Source organism: Semicossyphus pulcher, unplaced genomic scaffold (assembly GCF_022749685.1).
Source record: "Semicossyphus pulcher isolate SPU_LCO1_2020_fin unplaced genomic scaffold, fSemPul1.0.p SCAF_7, whole genome shotgun sequence".
NCBI lineage: Eukaryota > Metazoa > Chordata > Actinopteri > Labriformes > Labridae > Semicossyphus > Semicossyphus pulcher.
The window spans coordinates 5,206,226-5,224,293 of record NW_027211748.1 but is presented as its reverse complement, the minus strand read 5'-3'; the positions used below and the strand labels follow the sequence as shown (position 1 = coordinate 5,224,293).

General features: G+C 42.2%; 1 protein-coding gene across 1 annotated transcript; it reads right to left on the bottom strand.

Moving 5' to 3' along the window:
* Positions 1-641: 641 nt before the first annotated feature.
* LOC138611906 (KN motif and ankyrin repeat domain-containing protein 4-like) lies at positions 642-15,022 on the bottom strand. The gene is made up of 10 exons (XM_069685166.1): positions 14,879-15,022; positions 10,034-10,113; positions 8,458-9,954; positions 6,930-7,005; positions 5,799-6,116; positions 5,557-5,641; positions 3,986-4,205; positions 3,753-3,895; positions 3,380-3,580; positions 642-1,383 (listed from the first exon to the last, which is right to left on the bottom strand). The coding sequence occupies exons 2-10, from the start codon at positions 10,050-10,052 to the stop codon at positions 1,291-1,293; spliced, it is 2,652 nt and encodes an 883-aa protein (XP_069541267.1). The 5' UTR covers positions 10,053-10,113; positions 14,879-15,022; the 3' UTR covers positions 642-1,290.
* Between the last annotated feature and the right edge of the window lie 3,046 nt (positions 15,023-18,068).

Here is an 18,068-nt window from a genome sequence, read left to right as displayed (position 1 = left end):
TCATATTATTTGGTGTACAGTTAAAGTAAACTGTATTAAAGCCCCGTGTCCACATAGCGCCTTTTTCTGGCAGAAAAGCACTGGCAGGGCGCTGGGGAGAGCTGGGATGAAGCTCTTGTGCGGTGAGAGAAAAAGCACTGCACACAGGTTTTGTTTCTATGACAACAATAAGTTTAACTTACTACACAGCTAACAACAAGCTTACAAAGCGTCGAGCGATAAAAGCACAGCACTTAGTGTCCGGCTGATCTGCTCCGATGCTGTTTGTTTGTCGTACAGCTCCGGGTAGACAGAAACGGCCAAAACAAGTTGCTCCTCCATGTTTGGTGGTAACCAGGGTGACTAGTGGCGCCCCATCTGATTGGTTGCCTGAAAAAAGCAGCTGTTACAACACTAGTGCCTTTCTGAAAAAAGTTCAAAGATTTTCTACTTGAAGCGCTCTGAAAAACGACGCTGGGTGCAGCGCTTTATCTCTAGGCGGCCGCATGCAGCCTCATGCGCTCTCTCCTCATTGGGAACAACTGAAAAAAGATGCTGGCAATCAGAAAAAGGCGCTATGTGGACACGAGGCCTAAGGGCCCAATACTTCTTCAAAAGCATGTTTTCTTCTTTGAAATAAAACAATGTCATCAGTTGTCATTTTATTAAAAACAGTTTATACATCAGCAAATAGCAGTTATTACTGAGTGAAATCAACAGGTTGGTTTATTGTCTTTCTTTCAGGTGCTTGCAATGCAGCATTTGGCTTTTCTGCGTATATTTGGCACACATTGTTCTTTAGCTGCTGTAATAAAACAAATATCACTCTTACTCTTACAAATTTAACACCATCTTGGAAATGGAAACTTATCATGAGCGCAACATTTATACAACTGTCAACATATTCATATGACCAATAAAATAAACAAACTCATAATAAATATTTTTCCATTGCATAGTTAGCTAGTTAGCTAAGCCGCTACGTGGATGTGCAAAGACCAGACAAAGCTATGAACATTAACAGAGACAACAGAAATCAGCACATTTACTGTAGCCCTATACTGCATCAGCAATCATGACAAACACATCTTAGCTTCCCTTCACTCACTGGTGATGAAGAGTCTTGTTATAATGATGTCATCACATCAAAAACTCAAGCTTATATTCGTGCAACTGTCCACAATAACATGACAGCGATAGCTCAACCAAAGCACATGGTGTCATCATCAAACTGGGTTTTAAAATGCCTCAGACAAAAGAGCGAATGTGAGAGGATCAAACATCTGCAGATTCTTTCCCAGTTTTTCAGAACTACAAAGCTCGAGCTTTAGCGTGGGCCTGCAGGAGGGCGGCTGTATCAGTGTGGGAACCTTGCATGGCGATAGAGAGAGCAGATCGACCGCGCTGAGGGACAGAAAGGAAAAAAACAGGAAATTAGAAACAAGACAAAAATCTTAAACTCTGACTCTTAAACTGACACATTGATCAAATGTTCACCTAAAACACATTTTCATCCATGCTTGCAGTTTGGCTGCTGGTTGGTTCAGAATGAAATATCTCACCATGATTGAAACGATTGCCATAAATTTCGCTACAGACATTCATGTTTCCCAAACGATGAGTTACAACTATGTTTCCACTAACTTTCATCTAGCTGCAAAATCCGGTAAAAAATGTAACATATCCAGAACATTAGCCTCAACGGATTTAGCTTTTACTGCTAATTAACAAATGCTAGCATGTCTACACGCTAAAGTAACACAGTGAACACAATGACTGTATATAAACATGGGTGAACATGGTACACAGTAAGTTAGCATTGTCATTATGAATATTTAGTTTATGTCATTTGATGTTAGCATTTAGCTCAACATGCTGCCAGTTGCTAGCTTGTAGACTCTTCGTTTTATTGATCTGTTCTGTCAGTCAGCAGAATAAACTTTGACATAGACAGCTTGTATTCTATGTAAATTATAGGCCAATAATTAAAAATGCTACTGCAAGCATCAGTATGTTACCATTGTCATGTTGATGTTAGCATTTAGCTCAAGGAATCTCTGTGCTAAAGTGCAGTCTCAAAGGGACACTAGCACCATTATAGACTTTTAGTATTGTACATTTGTTGTCTGCCAACAATAGGCCTAGCATAACTTTGGTACAGTACACTTATATTTTGTGTAAATGACAAGCTAACACTTTCGTCATGTTGACTTTAGCATTTAGCTCAAGGAACCACTGTGCTAAAGTGCAGTCTCAAAGGGATGCTAGCTTGAATGTAGACTCTTTGTCTTATTAATAGCTTGTTTTGTCTGTCGGAAGTATAAACTTTGGTCACCATAAATCTGTATTATGTGTAAATGATAATTGATAGTGCTATTGTAACATCAGCATGTTAGCATTGTCATTGTCATGTTGACGTTAACATATAGCCACTGTGTTGAATTTCAGCCGTGAACAGATGCTAACAAGGCTCTTAGTTTTGGTAATCTCTTATGTTTGTCTGTAGTATAAACCCACGGTCACAGTAAACTTATATTTTCTTTACTTAATAGGCTAATAAGTAATAATGCCACTAGAAATATCAACATGTTAGCATTGTTGTTGTCATGTACAGCACAGCCTTAAAAGGAATGCTAGCTTGGCTGAAGGGCTAATCTTGTTTTCATGTGAATAACCTCGAGGTGCAGAATTAAGGCTCCCAGAAGACAGATTAAATAACAAAACTGTGCAAGGTTGCATTTTAAGTCCTTAAGACAAATGGGCTAAGATTTAATTAGTTTAATTAATCTTGAGTTTGTGTCAAGGTGAAACATGGTTTGAATAAAGATAGGACGCCTGTGGTCTTTTTTATCTCTTAAACTCTACTATAAAGGCAGCCTGTGTCAAAAGAAGAGGATACATTTGCATCCTCGTCACTGCTCTCTTCGCTGCCTCCCCTCGCTTCCGACTGGCAGATAAGGTAACGTTAGCGGATTAGCTCATCTCAGCCTGTGGAGATTTGTTTTACTGTAGCCCTGATTAATCCTGGGAAAGCTGCATTTAGCTGCATGCAGACTGTCAGTCCACCCACGTCCACACTGTGTCAGTCAAAACATTCAAGCCTTCATACATCTAAGCTCCTTTTTGTGCTCAGTTATGTGAAAAGAAAGTGGATATAGGGTTTGGTTAATAAGTGTAACAGGATTTCAAATTGAAATTGAGTTGGAATAATTTATGGTATAAAATGTAATTCAAAGGGCTGCCTATATAATTTTCTGTCCTATTAAATGTGATTTCATTAGTATGATGGAAAAACAATCGACACAGCCTTTATCTCAAACTTCATATTGTTTAACCGCTTTCGTGATTTGAGGATAATATTGGTACGTTGTCAATGGGACTGTGTTTTCTGCAGTATAACCTTGTCAGTCAACGTGAGGTCACACTGGCTCCTCTCCAGCAGCAGCCGTGCGATGTGTGTGTGGCCCCTCTCAGCTGCGAACATCAGAGCCGTGGTGCCCTGGTTGTCCTGGATGTTAGCGTCCGCTCCGCAGCTCAGCAGCAGGCGAACCATCACAACTCTCCCGTGTCTCACAGCCAGGTGGAGAGCTGTTTGACCCGTCTGTGGAGAGGGACAGACAAGGGAGGCATATTAAAAATTAATATACATTTATCTTTTGTACTTTGTCCCCTATATAAATATAGATACATGTCCTCGGCATACCAGCAGAGGAAACACTACCACATGAATTACCCATGATGCATTTAAAATGTGTTTGCACTGGTTGTGTTACCTGACTGGAGCGAATGTGAATGTTGCCCAGCTCCATCAGCTTGCGAACCACCTCCATGCCACCGGGGCCATCAGGTGCTGTCAGCGAGGCCAGCATAACAGGTGTGTAGCCAGCGTTGTTCTGCAGGTTCACATCACTCACACCTGTCAAGCAAAGAGAAAAGGGAAATTTCAGGAAATTTGCAGGCCAGCTATTCCAATGTTCAACAGCTCTAACCAACACAATATTTTTACCTGTGTCCAGTAGCAGCGTGACGATGCTGTAGTTGCAGTGGGAGACGCTGTAATGCAGCACAGTGTTCCCGTTGTCGTCAGCCAGGTTGACCAAGAAGGCCAGCAGTGACGGTGTGGCTTTCTTCACTTCTCTCAGGTAAACAGTCAACCTGCTGGCCACTGATGCCTCCTCTGCTGCTGCACTGAACCAGTGCTGAAAACAAACCACCAGCGCCTTCCTCTGGAAAAGACAGGGCAACATAGGAAAGATACTCACAGACTCTATTTTATGAACAATTTGGCAAATTCTACATGTTGTAAAAAATCATCTTTAATTTAACAGACACACTTTAAGTCAGTATTAATTTGCTGGGAATAGACCAAGCTGTAAACGCAACATTGGCAACATATAAATGGATATGGTGAGTATGAGCAACAACTGACCCCTTTCACATTCAGCATGCACAGAGCAACAATTAAGTTTAATTCCAATATTCACTCTTCTTGTAGCTACTGTGAGGAACTTTTATTTTGTGTCGATGTTGACGACCCCTGTGGACAAAGTGGTATCTCTTTGCTGATCCTGTCCTGTACATGTGTGTCATTCGGATGTCTTTGAACTGTCACATCTATCACTCACCATGAATCCTTGCTGTGGAAAGTGTAAACAAAGGCTGTTTCTGCAGCATGACTTAAATCACCTCGTCTGACACTGACCCGGTGGTAACAGTGACAGGCAATAAATATTACATTATAGATAAACTCAATCTTCTCGCTGATGGTCTCGTTTGCTATTGTAGCTCATACAGAGGCATCAGCATGAATTTAAAGCTCCTGTGAGGAGTTTCTTGCTGGTTATGAAACAGACTGAAATTAATTCTGATGTCTCTATATGAGCTACAAAAGCAAACCAGACCATCAGCGACAACATTGATTATTTCTATAGAGTTATTTGTCATGCCTGAAACTGCTGGCGGGGGGTTAGAGATTAACTGCACGCTGCCTTTGTTTACATTTTCCAGGGCAGAAATTTAAAGTGAGTGATACATGTGACTGTGAAAGAAAGCAGGATGAGATTTTTTGTTAAAAACCACAATCAGCAAAGAGATAAGAGGTACAGCTTTGACCACAGGGGGCGCCAAAATCAACACAAACCGGAAGTTCCTCACAGAAGATTTAAGTCTTTCATAACCAGCTAAAAACGCCTCACATGAGCTTTAAAGCTCTATTTTGGTCTCCTCCAACAAATACCTGGCTCACTAAATACTGCACTATGTTTACCAGCTAGTCGCAAATTTTCGTCTGTGTGATTCCAGGGCAGGTTACGTGTTGTCACGAGTTTTCACTGAAAATTGTCGTAAAGAAGTTGATGCTGAGAGTGAAAACAAACAGTAAAGTTTCAGGCCAACAAACCAAAACAATTAGCTGAAAGATGCTAAAAAGCTCCAAAGAGCTCATGGGAACTGTGGAGCTGAGTGGCAACTACCTGTGGATTTGTAACATGAGCAACAGCTTTAACATTACAGGTATCAAATAATTAATTAGGTTCTATAGGTTTGAACAGTTTCTGTAGAGCAATAAGGAGTGCTTACCATGTCATCGTTGGGGTTTTCCATGTTGTCCATGTGATCTTTGAGAAACTGACAAGCAGCCAGAAAATCTGCACTCACCGTCTCCCTAGAACAGAGACAACACAAATATATTTTACTCACAGCAATCGGAGTTGATTCCCATGAGATTAAATATAAAGACAGAAGCTTTTCCCTGAAGAGTAAACTTCACGATTACATTTTCCAAACACACACTGATGAGACTTGAGTGCCAGTCCTCTCACCTGCCCCCGCTGCTGCTTTCTGAGCCAGAACTCCCCTCCATCTGTTCCCCTGGGGGCTGAGGTTTGGTCTTGGCTGTTTTCTCTGCAGCTTCGGCTTCCATGGACACTACACCTCCATCTGTCCGCCCTGATCCCACTCCTCCTGATATCATCAGTCTGTCTGGGCTCATTTGCTTCTCTCCCTCCATCCGTGTCTTCTCCGGGTCATAATCCACCTGGACTGCGGCCATCTCCCAGGGGCCGAGGCTGCCCTCCTTCTGCTCGCTCGGGTTCACCCTGTGCTGCCCAAACAGATTTACACCTGTGCTTGTTTTACACCTTAAAAATATATAGCAAGGAGAGAAGAGCAGAAAATCAGTTTTGCTAGTTCACATATGGTTCAAATTCCTCAAAAGGTATTTTACTTTTAACATGCTGTCAGGTTTCACAACCTCAGGAACAAACTTTAAAGCCAGTTGAACATTTCCCCCTCCAAAATGTCTGTGTTGGCAGATCAAGAAGAAGAACAGATTTTTGGAAGAGATTTCTAATGCATTATTCATGATATATGGTTCAAGGTAATGCAATCAATATTTGGATTCTAATCCTTTTAAAGCGTCAAAAGTTGGAAACCTCAGGAAAAAGTAGAAACAAGTTAGATATAATAAGTAGAACGCCCGTGTTGCTGAGTTTTCAAAGAGTAGAAATCAGACTGTGTTGTTTCATACTGCAGAAGATTAGTCTGTGACACTCAAACAATCAGGCAGATCTCAAATACTGCAGTGAGCCAAATAAATACTGTGAGCCCCAAAAAACCGTCCCACACACTCCCACAGTCACTATTTCTATACTTCTTTCTCTTCTGACTAATCTTAATCAGAAGTAAGAAATAAACCCTCGTTGGAGGCTTTTGAAACATGGCAACAACTGAGACTCAGCCATCCTACAACAAGGGAGTCACCACTTCTCCTTTAAATGACAACGTTAGAGGGAGTGGCAGCCATCTTTCAATCCTAAATCATTTGTTTTTCTCAGTCAGAACTAACAGCAGCTTAAATAACCTCAAGTCAGTACGCCTGTCATCTATAAGTATGGTTTTACGCACTAATCATAACTGTAAAGGTTGCTAAAGTCAGAGAGATATTTACGAACCCTTCATTGACACCCCCAGAATGTAGGTTTTCTGACATCTGGGGACGTCCGTCTGTCCTCATGATGGATTTAGAGGCTGCATGGGAGACGAACACAGAGATTATGATGAAATATTGAAACACAGCTGAACAACAACATCACAAACTCTACATTTTTTGTAGCAATCAAACTCACAAAAAAACATGTATGGCTTATTACATTTGGACTCAATCCCCTTTTGACAAAAGAATAAATATTGAAGCCGTTGTTTACACTGATGAAGAAGAGAGTCAGAGGAACACACAATATCCTCCAGTTTACGTCTTATAGCTTACATGTGAGTCTACATTTATCAGACGGACATTATAATGTTACCTCGTCTACAGTTTATGGTAGCAGAATAAGACTTTCAAACTGGAGCAAAAGAAAAACATCCATTTTATTTTGAAAAGACTTCTGTGCTGTGAGACAAACGTGTGGATACGACTTTAAACCCTTTTCTGGAGAGGTGTTGTGTTCCTTATAGACATTAATATGTGCTTGTGGTTTTTCACAAGCGGCCACACTTAAACTTGCTCTCACTCGTGTGTTGATACAGCTGTTAGGTTTCCCGACTGCTGGCAGAGAAAACAACTTAAGCTCTGTTTTTATCTCACAATGCTGAAATTTGGATAACACTATTTAACCTCATGTCTCCACCTCATATAAAAGCAAACGTACTCTCTAATAATAGAGAGAAATGTTTTGAATGTTTTATTTGGGTATTAAAGGATCAAGGTTGGATTTCAAAGCATACAGTAATAATGTTTATAATAACAGTTTCTCGCTCTTTAGTTGAAAACATCCAAACTGGATATTTCGATGACTTGTTTAAACCTTGAGCTGAGCTAAGTAGGGTCAACCATGTATTGGTTCAACCAGTCATGCTCCAATGAAATGAAAAAATGATCGCCTTACATCCCCAACTGAAACCTTCATCAGTCAGATATCAAGTAAATCAATACACGAATTGCTCTCAAGGAAACAAAAGGGAAGTTAAAAAAAGAGATCGATCCATTGTCATCCCAGGTCGTCAAATACCGATGCTTTGTCACAACCCTTTGATGTCTCTTTCAGACGTATAAGGTAGCGTGTGTTGTGTGCCATACAGACAGCGCGGCAGTCCGTTTTCTTTCTTTCTAACACACACATGAAATGGTTTGTTCAATTAGGTTTAGGGAAAAAAATACATGGATACAGTTAGGACAATCTTGGAACCCATTGGCTATCGTCTGACAACGATGTTGCCTCTGGGAGCAACGGACAACTTTTCGAGGCCTCTGGTGTAGCCGGCAGATGGAGACCAAATCTGATGGATTGTAATCCGTAGCCTGCGTAGACTGCTAAGGCCAAGTCTAGGTTTATCGAGGATTTCCTCTCTGTGTCACCAGCTATTCCCGCCCTTACCCTTGCATCACCAAACGCTCTTTCTGTATGTAAACTGTAACATATAAGAGTGTATTCCCTGCTCATTACATCGATACAATGCAAAATCTGTGAATTACATTACCTCCAAGTTGAATCCTCTCTCCATCACTGTGTCCATGCTGAGTGTAGTAGGAGGTGAGGATGTCCACAAGCCCCATCATCTCCTGCTGCAGAGAGTTAACTTTGTGATCTGGGTGCTTCAGAGGTTTACCCTGCTGTCGTGACTGACCGTCTGCACACAAACACTCCCACTGCTGATCCAAGAGTCTCTTGATCTTCTTGATATGATGGACAACCACTGTTGTATCTACCCCGACATCTGGAGCCTCTCTAAGATCCACAGACACTTTTGGGCTCCTTTCAGTGGAACCAACAACAGAGTCCTTCAGGGGATTTTGTTTTTTATTTGTAAGAACAGTTCTTGCAGGATCAGGAATTCTTGACTCTTTATTATACGGTTTGATGGATCTCACCACTGTCTCATCTCCGTCCTGGTCTACCACCACTCTCTCTGCATGGACCCACACTCCAGGATTCCTGACAAGGTGCTCAATCTTTTCCTCTTTTATTCGGCTCTCGTCTTGCTGCTCCCTCAGCATCCCTAAAGCCCTCTGGAGCTCCAGGCCCTTCTCATGGAGCTTCTGCTCTAGCACAGCTACCTTAGCCTGCAGGGAAGTCACTGTCAGCAGCTCGTCCAGGTCTGTACTAGTCCTCCACTCATGTGTTGGATTAGAGTCTATTTGACTGTGATTTTTTGTGAACATGATGTGTTTTTCATGCCGTGGCCTTTTGATGTCCGCTGTGCCATAGTGGGATGAATCTGTGGTTCCATTCATTGAGTATGGTGGGATATGTGGATTCAGGCCCAGACGGAGCCGTTCTCTTTCCTCCTGGAGGATGCAGATCTGCGCCCTGAGCTCAGGAATCACCCTGATCTCCATCTCCAGCTCCCCAACACGTTCAAGAGCCTCTGTCAGTCGTCTTAACAGCCCTGAGCAGTCCTGTGGTCGAGGGCTGTCTGAGGAGTAGAAGACATCTTCACAGGAGATGTTTCTTTCTCCAAGGTGGTCCCTTGAACTCCTGAGACTTCCCGGGTCATCGGTGGACTCTGATCCCTGTCTTAACAGAACTGTGAGTGGTAGACTCGTTGCACGGAGAAGATGAGGTCTGATGTGCTCACCCAAAGGTTGTTCATCAAACTCCTTGATTCTGGCCTCCATCTCTGCCAGAGATTTGAGTCCAGTGGGAGAAAGTGCTGACCTGTGATCATTTGCCCAGGATGTGTAGCCAAGATGATGGCTGTCTGCTAGTCGAGACCTGGGGCCAAGAGCTCCAGTAGATCCCCAGGGACTCGGGCGGTAGCCACTTCCAGAAGGGTTGAGGTGCCTAGGAAGGGTGCTTGCTCTTGGACCCTTGCTTCGGCGCTGGATTGGGACTCTTTTGATTGTGTTTCCTTTCTCTATGTCATCTACATATTTCAGAAAGTCCAAGTCAAGTCGAAAGCCATAAGGGGTTTCCACTGAGTATGGAGGCTTCCCTTTGATGCCATTCTCTGTTGGTTTATGAGGCAAGATGTTTCCTGTAAACGTTAAGACGGTAAATTAGAATTCATTGCAAATAATTTTGGTTAAATTGTGTCAAATAAGTGACGTTAGTACCGTTTTGTCTTTCCATCATTTCTTTGTCGTCAGTTGACCAAACAATTTGCTGTCACATTATCTGGTTGGACCTTTGGTATCTGACAAAACACACAAAATAAAACAAACTGAAGGCTGAATCAAGCCAGCAACACATGAAAAACACATTAGGAAGTTTTAACAAGTGGAAGAAGTGGTTGTTGTGAGGTTATCTAATAAAATAATGAACACTTAGATGATTTCTGAGAGGGGAAAGAGATTAATTTTGGCACAGACATTCACTTGAGGTTTAGCTGTGGTATTTTTGGTGGGAGACTTAAATTCATAACCAGATGGCAGAACACTCCGAACAGTAACACTCTCTTTTTTTACTCCCAATTGTGGCACAAAGCACAAAACACAAACATCCAATTACGCTCAAGTGCTTTCTCTCTCTCTCTCTCTCTCTTTCTCTTTTCTCCTCTTTTCCCAAAGACTTCTGTTTTTCTCACACTCTCACTGCTTCATTTCTTCCATGCATCAGGCTGCTATTATTCAACAGAGGCAGGCCTGATGTTCCCTTGATTACAGCTCTGCCATCCAGGACGAGGGCTGAAAATAGCTTGAGACTGTTTGGCCCAGCAGCTATGGCCAGCAGAGGGAAAAAAATATACTCCTACAGACACAAAAACAGACAACCATTGTTGTGAGTCACTACTTTCCTCCCTTCCTACTCTCCCAGCGCCTCCCACTTGGACTACAGTTATATTTCAGACCCTTGGTTTACTTTAATGAACTGTCTTTGTCTGTAATTTCACTCTCTTCTCTTGTATTTCGCTTAAAGTATTTGTTCTGTTTACATATTCACAGTATCCTATTGCCAGTATCGCCTGCTGACTCTCCCTTCCAGCCTCACCTCTTCCCTCCTCCCCTCCCGCCTCTCCTGACCACCAGCCTCTGTGGCAGCTCGCCGTCCTCTTGAGGCACCGCAGCCACCGAGCCGCAGCCCCAAACAATGTCAGCTATGCAGTAAACAGACAAACACCACCAAAAGTCTCTGCTGGGAATTCTGACCTCCATCATTCACACACTCTCTGATGGACGGCAATAAACGGCAGCAAATCTGCCGTAAACAAATATAGATGCTCAGATTTTCACAAACTAAGACACAAACACTGAGATATGTGTGTTTATACTTAAAGTCAAAGACACTTGCATTAAATATACATGCACATAATACCATGTTTGGTTCAGTATATTGTCATTTCTGGTTTCCAGAAAAAGAAATATAGGTAATTTGAAGAAAATGAGTGACAATCATGTTACAATGAAACGCCACCACAGAGCTCGGTATTGTTTGACAGTTTTGAGTTTTGGTACCAATAAAAACATATTCTTGTGTTTCTATATGAGTCAGTTTTCCTGCCTGGTATCATACAGTCTGTGCATTGATCTTCTTTGGCAAACCCACCCATCTGTTAGGAGGAAATGGACAAGAAAGAGAGGTTTATTTTTCTTGTAAAAGGATTTATCAAAGCAGAACTCCGTCTGACTGTATGTTCAGTTGCCCTAACAGAAACCTAATACATGTGTTATACATTGAAACTGATACAGTATGTATGTTGTTATGCCAGTAGGGTTTTATGATGTTGAGAGGAATGTGTCAGCACTTCAGCTGACATGTCTAAGTTTAGCTAATACATGTGGCTGTAAAGCTAAAGTATATGTCGAGAGAGGAGGCCCAGACATCTTTACAAACTAAGCGAGGATCATTCACTTTAGTATCCTCCAGGTAGACAGACAAACCGGGAGAGCAACAAGTAATCTTTTTGTTGTGACGGTGAAATGTCTGGAGCTACAGAGGCATTAAGATCAACAAAAGAGTCTCACGTGTCTATCAGCACAGCAGCGCACCTGTTAATGCAGACGTCTCAATCAGTCTGCGCTATCAGTCATGGGAATGCAGGCTGCTGGTAGCAGTTTAAAGATTGATACCACTCTCTTATCTGTACTTTAAAGCTACAGCCACAAGACGTTAGCTTAGCTTAGCATAAACACTGGTAGCTGTGGGTACAGTTAGCCTGTCTCCAAGTTGCCAACCCTGTGAAATTGTAACTACATTCTTTGTAGCAATTAAACAAATTAGGTACAACTTGGCAATGGGCTTGACAGATGCTTTTAAGCTGAATTCTTTAGCCTACCTTTGGATGGAGCCAGGCTAGTTGTTTCCCATCGCTTCCAGTGTTTGTGCTAAGCTAGGCTAACCATCTCCTGGCTACAGACACAAGAGTGGTATCAATCTTCTCATTTAACTCTCCGCAAGCTTATTTCCACAAACTATTACTTCATTGTGTCCTTAGATTTGAGGAAATATCAAACACCAGCAAAAACTACATATCACATTCAGAAAAAAACATTATGGGATTATTCTCTGCCTGCTCTCACACAAACAAAGTGAAATCCAAACTGCTTTAGCCACAAGTTTCTTCAGTATAAAAATAGACAAACTTGTAAATGTCTTTCTGAATGGGCTACCACAGAGGAAACAATCTAGCAGAGTTAGGGTTAGGGCAATTCCCAAGAGTCATTGCCTAACCCTCTCCCACATTTCTGTGGCACAGGTTTTAATTGTGTATGCTTGGAGCAGTTGGCGCACCTCACAGGAAACCCAAGAAATGAAACGTAAAATATTTGCTCTACCCCAGACAGGCCTCAGCCAAACAATACTGCACAGTGCTACAGTACTGCTGCCGCTGCACAAACTGAATTCCATCCAAAGTCAAGCATCAGATTGAGTTAGATTCATTTCAAGAGCTTTAAAAATCAAGGTTTCTTTTTTTTCGTATTTTGGTTTAGAAAATGTCAAAGCTTTTTCAGCATTCCACACTTTCCACAGAATCTGCTGTTCTCCAGTGGGTAAATGTGTCCTTTCTCACACGGACATTTTAGCTCTCTGCATCAGCAAGAACCACATAATCACAACATCTCTGTCCACAACATTCTTCACCAAAGCCACAAATTAAATGTGAACTCATGACTCAGGAAGAGCGGCGACCTCCCAATGAAGACTGATAAATGGTTGAACGTCACATTAGGAATCATTCAAGGTTTCATCTATGTTACAGGGCACATTTTTAGCCTTACTCGTGCCATGGGTAGGGTTGTCAATGTCAGTTGGTCAGTCTGCCACTTTGGTTAAGACTGACACTGACTCTACAACTGTTTGATGGATTGCCATGACATTTAATAAACACATCCTTGGTTCCCAGAGGATGACACCTCGGGACTTTGGTGACCATCTGACTTTTCATTCAGTGCCACCAGGTTGACATTTGTTATTCTAAAATTACCAGAGGAATTGTCCTGACATTTGGTAAACACATTCATGGCACCATCAGGATGAATTTTAATAACTGTGGTGATTCCTTGACTTTTAATCTAGCACCATATTCTGAGAAATTGTAAATGCAATGCTCTTATATGGTGTCCTTCTTATCTTATATCCGCTCCACACTACATGCCTTTCACACATTTAATCGCACAGATGGCACAGTCTGCAGGAGCAATCTCAAGGGTTCAGCATCTAGTCTCAAGACACTTGAGAAGCTGGGGATCAAACCACTGACCTTCTGATAAGTGGACGTTCTGTTCTAATGTACCATCTGTCCAGAAGTTTGGTTTATGACCAAAGTGTCTGTGTAACTAATGCCATCTGAATCAAACTCAGAATTGCTTTTTGTTTAGAGCTGATTTATAAACATTTGCTAAAAGCACCATCGTGCGTCAGTGCAGCCTCAGATTCTACAGTTGCAATTTGTGGAAAAACTTTTTTCATTTCACGTGGGGTCAGCTTTCAGAGCTGTCTGGATACAACCGCTTCGTGACACCACTGTAATATCTGGATCCATGACTTCTAAAATGTCAGCCACTGAATGTAATCCTCTACTTAAAACCTTACAGGTACATTTGAAGCTATGTTACAGTACTATCCTTGTGCACCTTGCCATCTCTGATTCCCTCCCTCTGTCTCTGTCTTTCTTCTCAGCGCCCGTCCATCTGTCTGTACAGTATGTTAATCTACATGTTCCCCTGTCTATGTTCTTGTTCCCGGAAAAATCATTCCTCTCATCCCCTTTTTGGCCGTACTGTCCGTTATTTCCTTCCAGCACATAACTCCAAACCTTGTCTGCTGTTCTGAGTTGATTTAGAAACCAAAGCCAACTGTTTGGACCTGAGCTTCCTTTCCCCTGCTGCTCTATCCGTCTGTTTTCTCCTGTCAAATTTCTCACTCACTTTCTCCATGAAGACTTCCTAGAAATCCCTCAAGTTCTGTGATCTTTTTTTTCAGTTCGTATGTTTTTCGTCTCCGGATTTTGGAGCACTTGAGATGTCCTGGTCGTGTTCCAACACCAACAGGGTCAGAGTTGCTTTGTGGCATCTGAGCCTCATTGTGTGGTATGTGGAGCCAAAGCTCATTGGATGAAACAGCTGCCAGGGGCTTCACGCAAGGAAGAAAGCTGTGGTATGTTAGCATGGCAAGGTTAAAATAGAAAGTGTGCTGCCTTGTGTGTGTGTGGACATGTGTGTTTGAATGCTTAAAAATAGATGAATTAAGCTGTAAATCTAGTTTAACATCTAATCTTTTAAAAGCAAAGTTTTATTCCTGAAGGTCTGATTAGTATTCAACACAGGCCCAGAGGTCCACTCCTCACAATTTGTAAAATCACTTAAGAGTCAAAAGCTTTCCCGACCCTGAATTTAGATCAGCCGGTCCCGGATTGAAGACTTTCAAGGTCAACATTCAGCATCTCCGCTTTGATTAACTATCCAATCCAACAGTCCTGCTCTGGCTCAGCGATATGAGATGAATATTTAACCAGGGCTTACCTTTTGACATGTGCTCTGCAGTTTCCTCCACTTTGTCTTGCTGGTGTGAGGGCGTGTTTGTCAGACAGTCCACTACAGTCTGCTCTCGGCTCAGTTCAGCCTGTCTGCCTGTCTCCTCTGAAGGCAGGGAGGTGTCTACAGAGAGAGTGGCATGCCGCGGCTGTTTGGAAAATGCCAACGTGCAGCAGCCCCTGCCATAACAGAAGCTGGGTTTGCTTGTGTGTAAAAGAGAACAGGGAGGGGCTTGTGAACATGCCTTCCTCTAGTACCGTCCATCCAACGAGACTGACAAATGGGAGGGTAGATATACAGAAGCACACCTACTCCTTCTGACAGCAGCCAATGGGAGTGCAGAGGTGTAGCCTGTTGGGAAGAAGACAGCTCTTCTGGGATAGGGGTGACAACATGTCAAAATATGGAGCATCTGGTATGAAGTAGGAGAAAGTACCAGAGTCACCTTACTGTGTACCGTCCATGATCCTCTCAGATAACATCAGTGACCATGCAGTGCCTCAGAGACCTCCCTCGTTCAGAATGTGTAACCCTACCCAGTGTTATGTGGTCTCTGTCCCCTATAATCAAATAAACAGGGGGGAGCAGAGGGCTTGGTGGCATCCATGGGGGTTAATTCTCTCAGTGCATACCTCTCATTCTCCTGGGATCCTCTTTCAACCCCTAACCAGCATCTTTCTTTGGGGCACTACCGTCATGCCAGGAAAGCCTTTCCGCTTCCTTTATAAGGGCTGTGGACAAAAAGAGAAATATGTCTGGTGTAAAAGAGTAGAAGTTGCTCCCTAAGCCATCCAAGAGACATAGTTCTGGCAATGTCTATAGAAATATTGGTCTGCCTCGTCAATTAAATAGGCGATGAAATTGAATGCTGTCTAATTTTGTACAGGCATTCATGGTCCCCTGGAGATAAAGCCTCCAGACCCCGCTGATCTCCAATCTTTTCCTGGGGCACTACCAGTGAGAGAAAGTTCATTAATACAGTGAAATATCTCACATTGAGCAGTTGGACTCACTCAAAATTGTGTACAGACATTCATGGTCCCCAGAGGATAAAGGCTCCAGACCCTGCTGATCTCCTAACTTTTCCTTGAGCACCACTAGCGAGTTAAAGTTTCCAGTAATCCTGTGTAATACCCAACATTAACCAGATGGACTCGCATAGAATTGTGTACAGACATTCATGGTCCCCAGAGGATAAATCGTCCAATCCAAACTAAGTGTCCTGATCTCCTAACTTCTTCTGGAGCACCACCAGTGACTCAAAGGTTTTCTTTATCTAGTGGACAACCCCATCATTTACCTGGTGTACTAACACTTTACTGTGTGCAGACATTCATGGACCCCAGAGGATAAAGGCTCCAGAAGCTGCGGATCTCCTAACTTTTCCTGGAGCACCAAGTGTGAGTCTAAATCTTTGTCAGTGAAATATCACAGCATTAACCAAAAGAACTGACACTAAATTGTGCACATACATTTAAGGTATCCAGAGATTGAGCCGTCAACTCCAGACCTATAATACTGGTCTCCTAAATCCCCCTTCATCACCACCAGTCAGTTGAAAGTAAAATATACCAGTATTAACCACATGGCCCAAATAAAATTGTACAGACATTATTTTCCCCAGAGGATAAAGCCTTATGGTCCAGTGGTCTCCCACCTGAGGGTCAAAGTCTTTGTTTATCTCGAGAAATATCCCAACATTAATCAGATGAACTGACACTAAAATTGGTAGACATTCCCCAATGTCCCCATGAGGTTGACAATATTGGTTCTGCTTGTCTCAGCAACTACTGAATGGATTGTAATGAAATTTGGTGCAGACTTGCATGGTACCCCAATGAGGAATCTTACAAACTTTGATGATCCCCTGACCTTTTATTCAGTGCCACCAGCAAGTTAAAGAATTTTCTACAGACATTTATTGTTCCCTGAGGATGTATCCTATTGGCTTTTGCGGTCCTCTTATTTTTAGTGTCACAATGGGCTTTTTTCAGAGCGGACATTTTTACATCCAACAGGAAGAAAAGCACAGGTGTTAATAATAAATTTAACAATGGTTCTGTTCTATTCAGGTGTCTGAGAAAGCCATGACGGGCAGTCAGCATGCACACAACCACGACCATGAAATTAAGGCAGTTAAATGGAATACAGCCATCGTTAATGCTGCTATAAACACCTGTGCTTTTCCTGCTGTTGGATGTAAAAAGGTCCCCTGTGAAAAAGGCCTATTGGGGTTTAATTTTGTTTGTTTCAACAACTATTGTGTAGACTCCCATGAAATGTGGCCATCCCTTAACTTTTCATATTCTCATTGTAAGATCAAATATGCTATGCTATGTTAGCAAATGTTGCATGCAAGTTAAGAAATGGTTAACTTTACGTTAGCATTGTCACCGTGAGTTATGAAGATGTTAGCATTTAGCACAGCTTTCAGAGTCGTAGACTTCTTAAACTTTGGCACAGTAAACTTGTAATCAATGAAAATAAGAGGCTAATAAAGCTACTTCAAACATCAGCATGTTAGCATTGTGAGTGTCATGCTAACAGTTAACTCAAAGCACTACTGTACTAAATTTAACCCATTTTCAGCAATATCTCTTCCAAGTAAGTTATAGACTTAGATGGTTAAGGTGGTAACCATAACACCAGTTGTGAGCTTGCTATTAGCATTTAGGCTAGTTCAATGCAGTAAAAGTTAAAATATTAATGTATTATCCAACTCCCTGTTTCCCTCTGACACTGTATGTTTACAGTTCAACTGTCACTCTCCTCCAGTGTCTGTTTCTTGTGTGAAATGTTTTTTGTGGTGTGCAGCTCGCACACTTTGTTTTCAGTCCAAGAGATATATTTTTCCCATCACATATAGCCCACAGCATACGCCCTACAGGGAACACCATTTATCACAGTCTCCAGCTGGTGGCATTAAACTTGAGCTCTACTCCGAAGCAAAATAAATTGGGCAATTTTGAAGAAAAGTGTAAGACAAGATGAGGCGAGAGAGCCTCTTAAAGAGCTGCAACCACCGCCTTGTGCCCCAACATGGATGGAAAAGGAATTAGCAAGAATTAGCAAGAAATACTCCTTTTCCATTACCCAAGCAGACAACTGACTCCGAGAGGGATTGTGGTTTGACTCAAGCTGCAGAGAGAGAGAGAGAGAAACTTTTATTGGACCAATG

Excerpts from the sequence above, each read along its gene's own strand:
- LOC138611906 (XM_069685166.1), bottom strand. Across the intron at positions 7,006-8,457 it reads AGAGAGGATTCAACTTGGAG|CCTCTAAATCCATCATGAGG; the intron begins GTAATGTAATTC and ends TCTCCCATGCAG. Across the intron at positions 3,581-3,752 it reads TTCACATTCGCTCCAGTCAG|ACGGGTCAAACAGCTCTCCA; the intron begins GTAACACAACCA and ends CCCTCTCCACAG.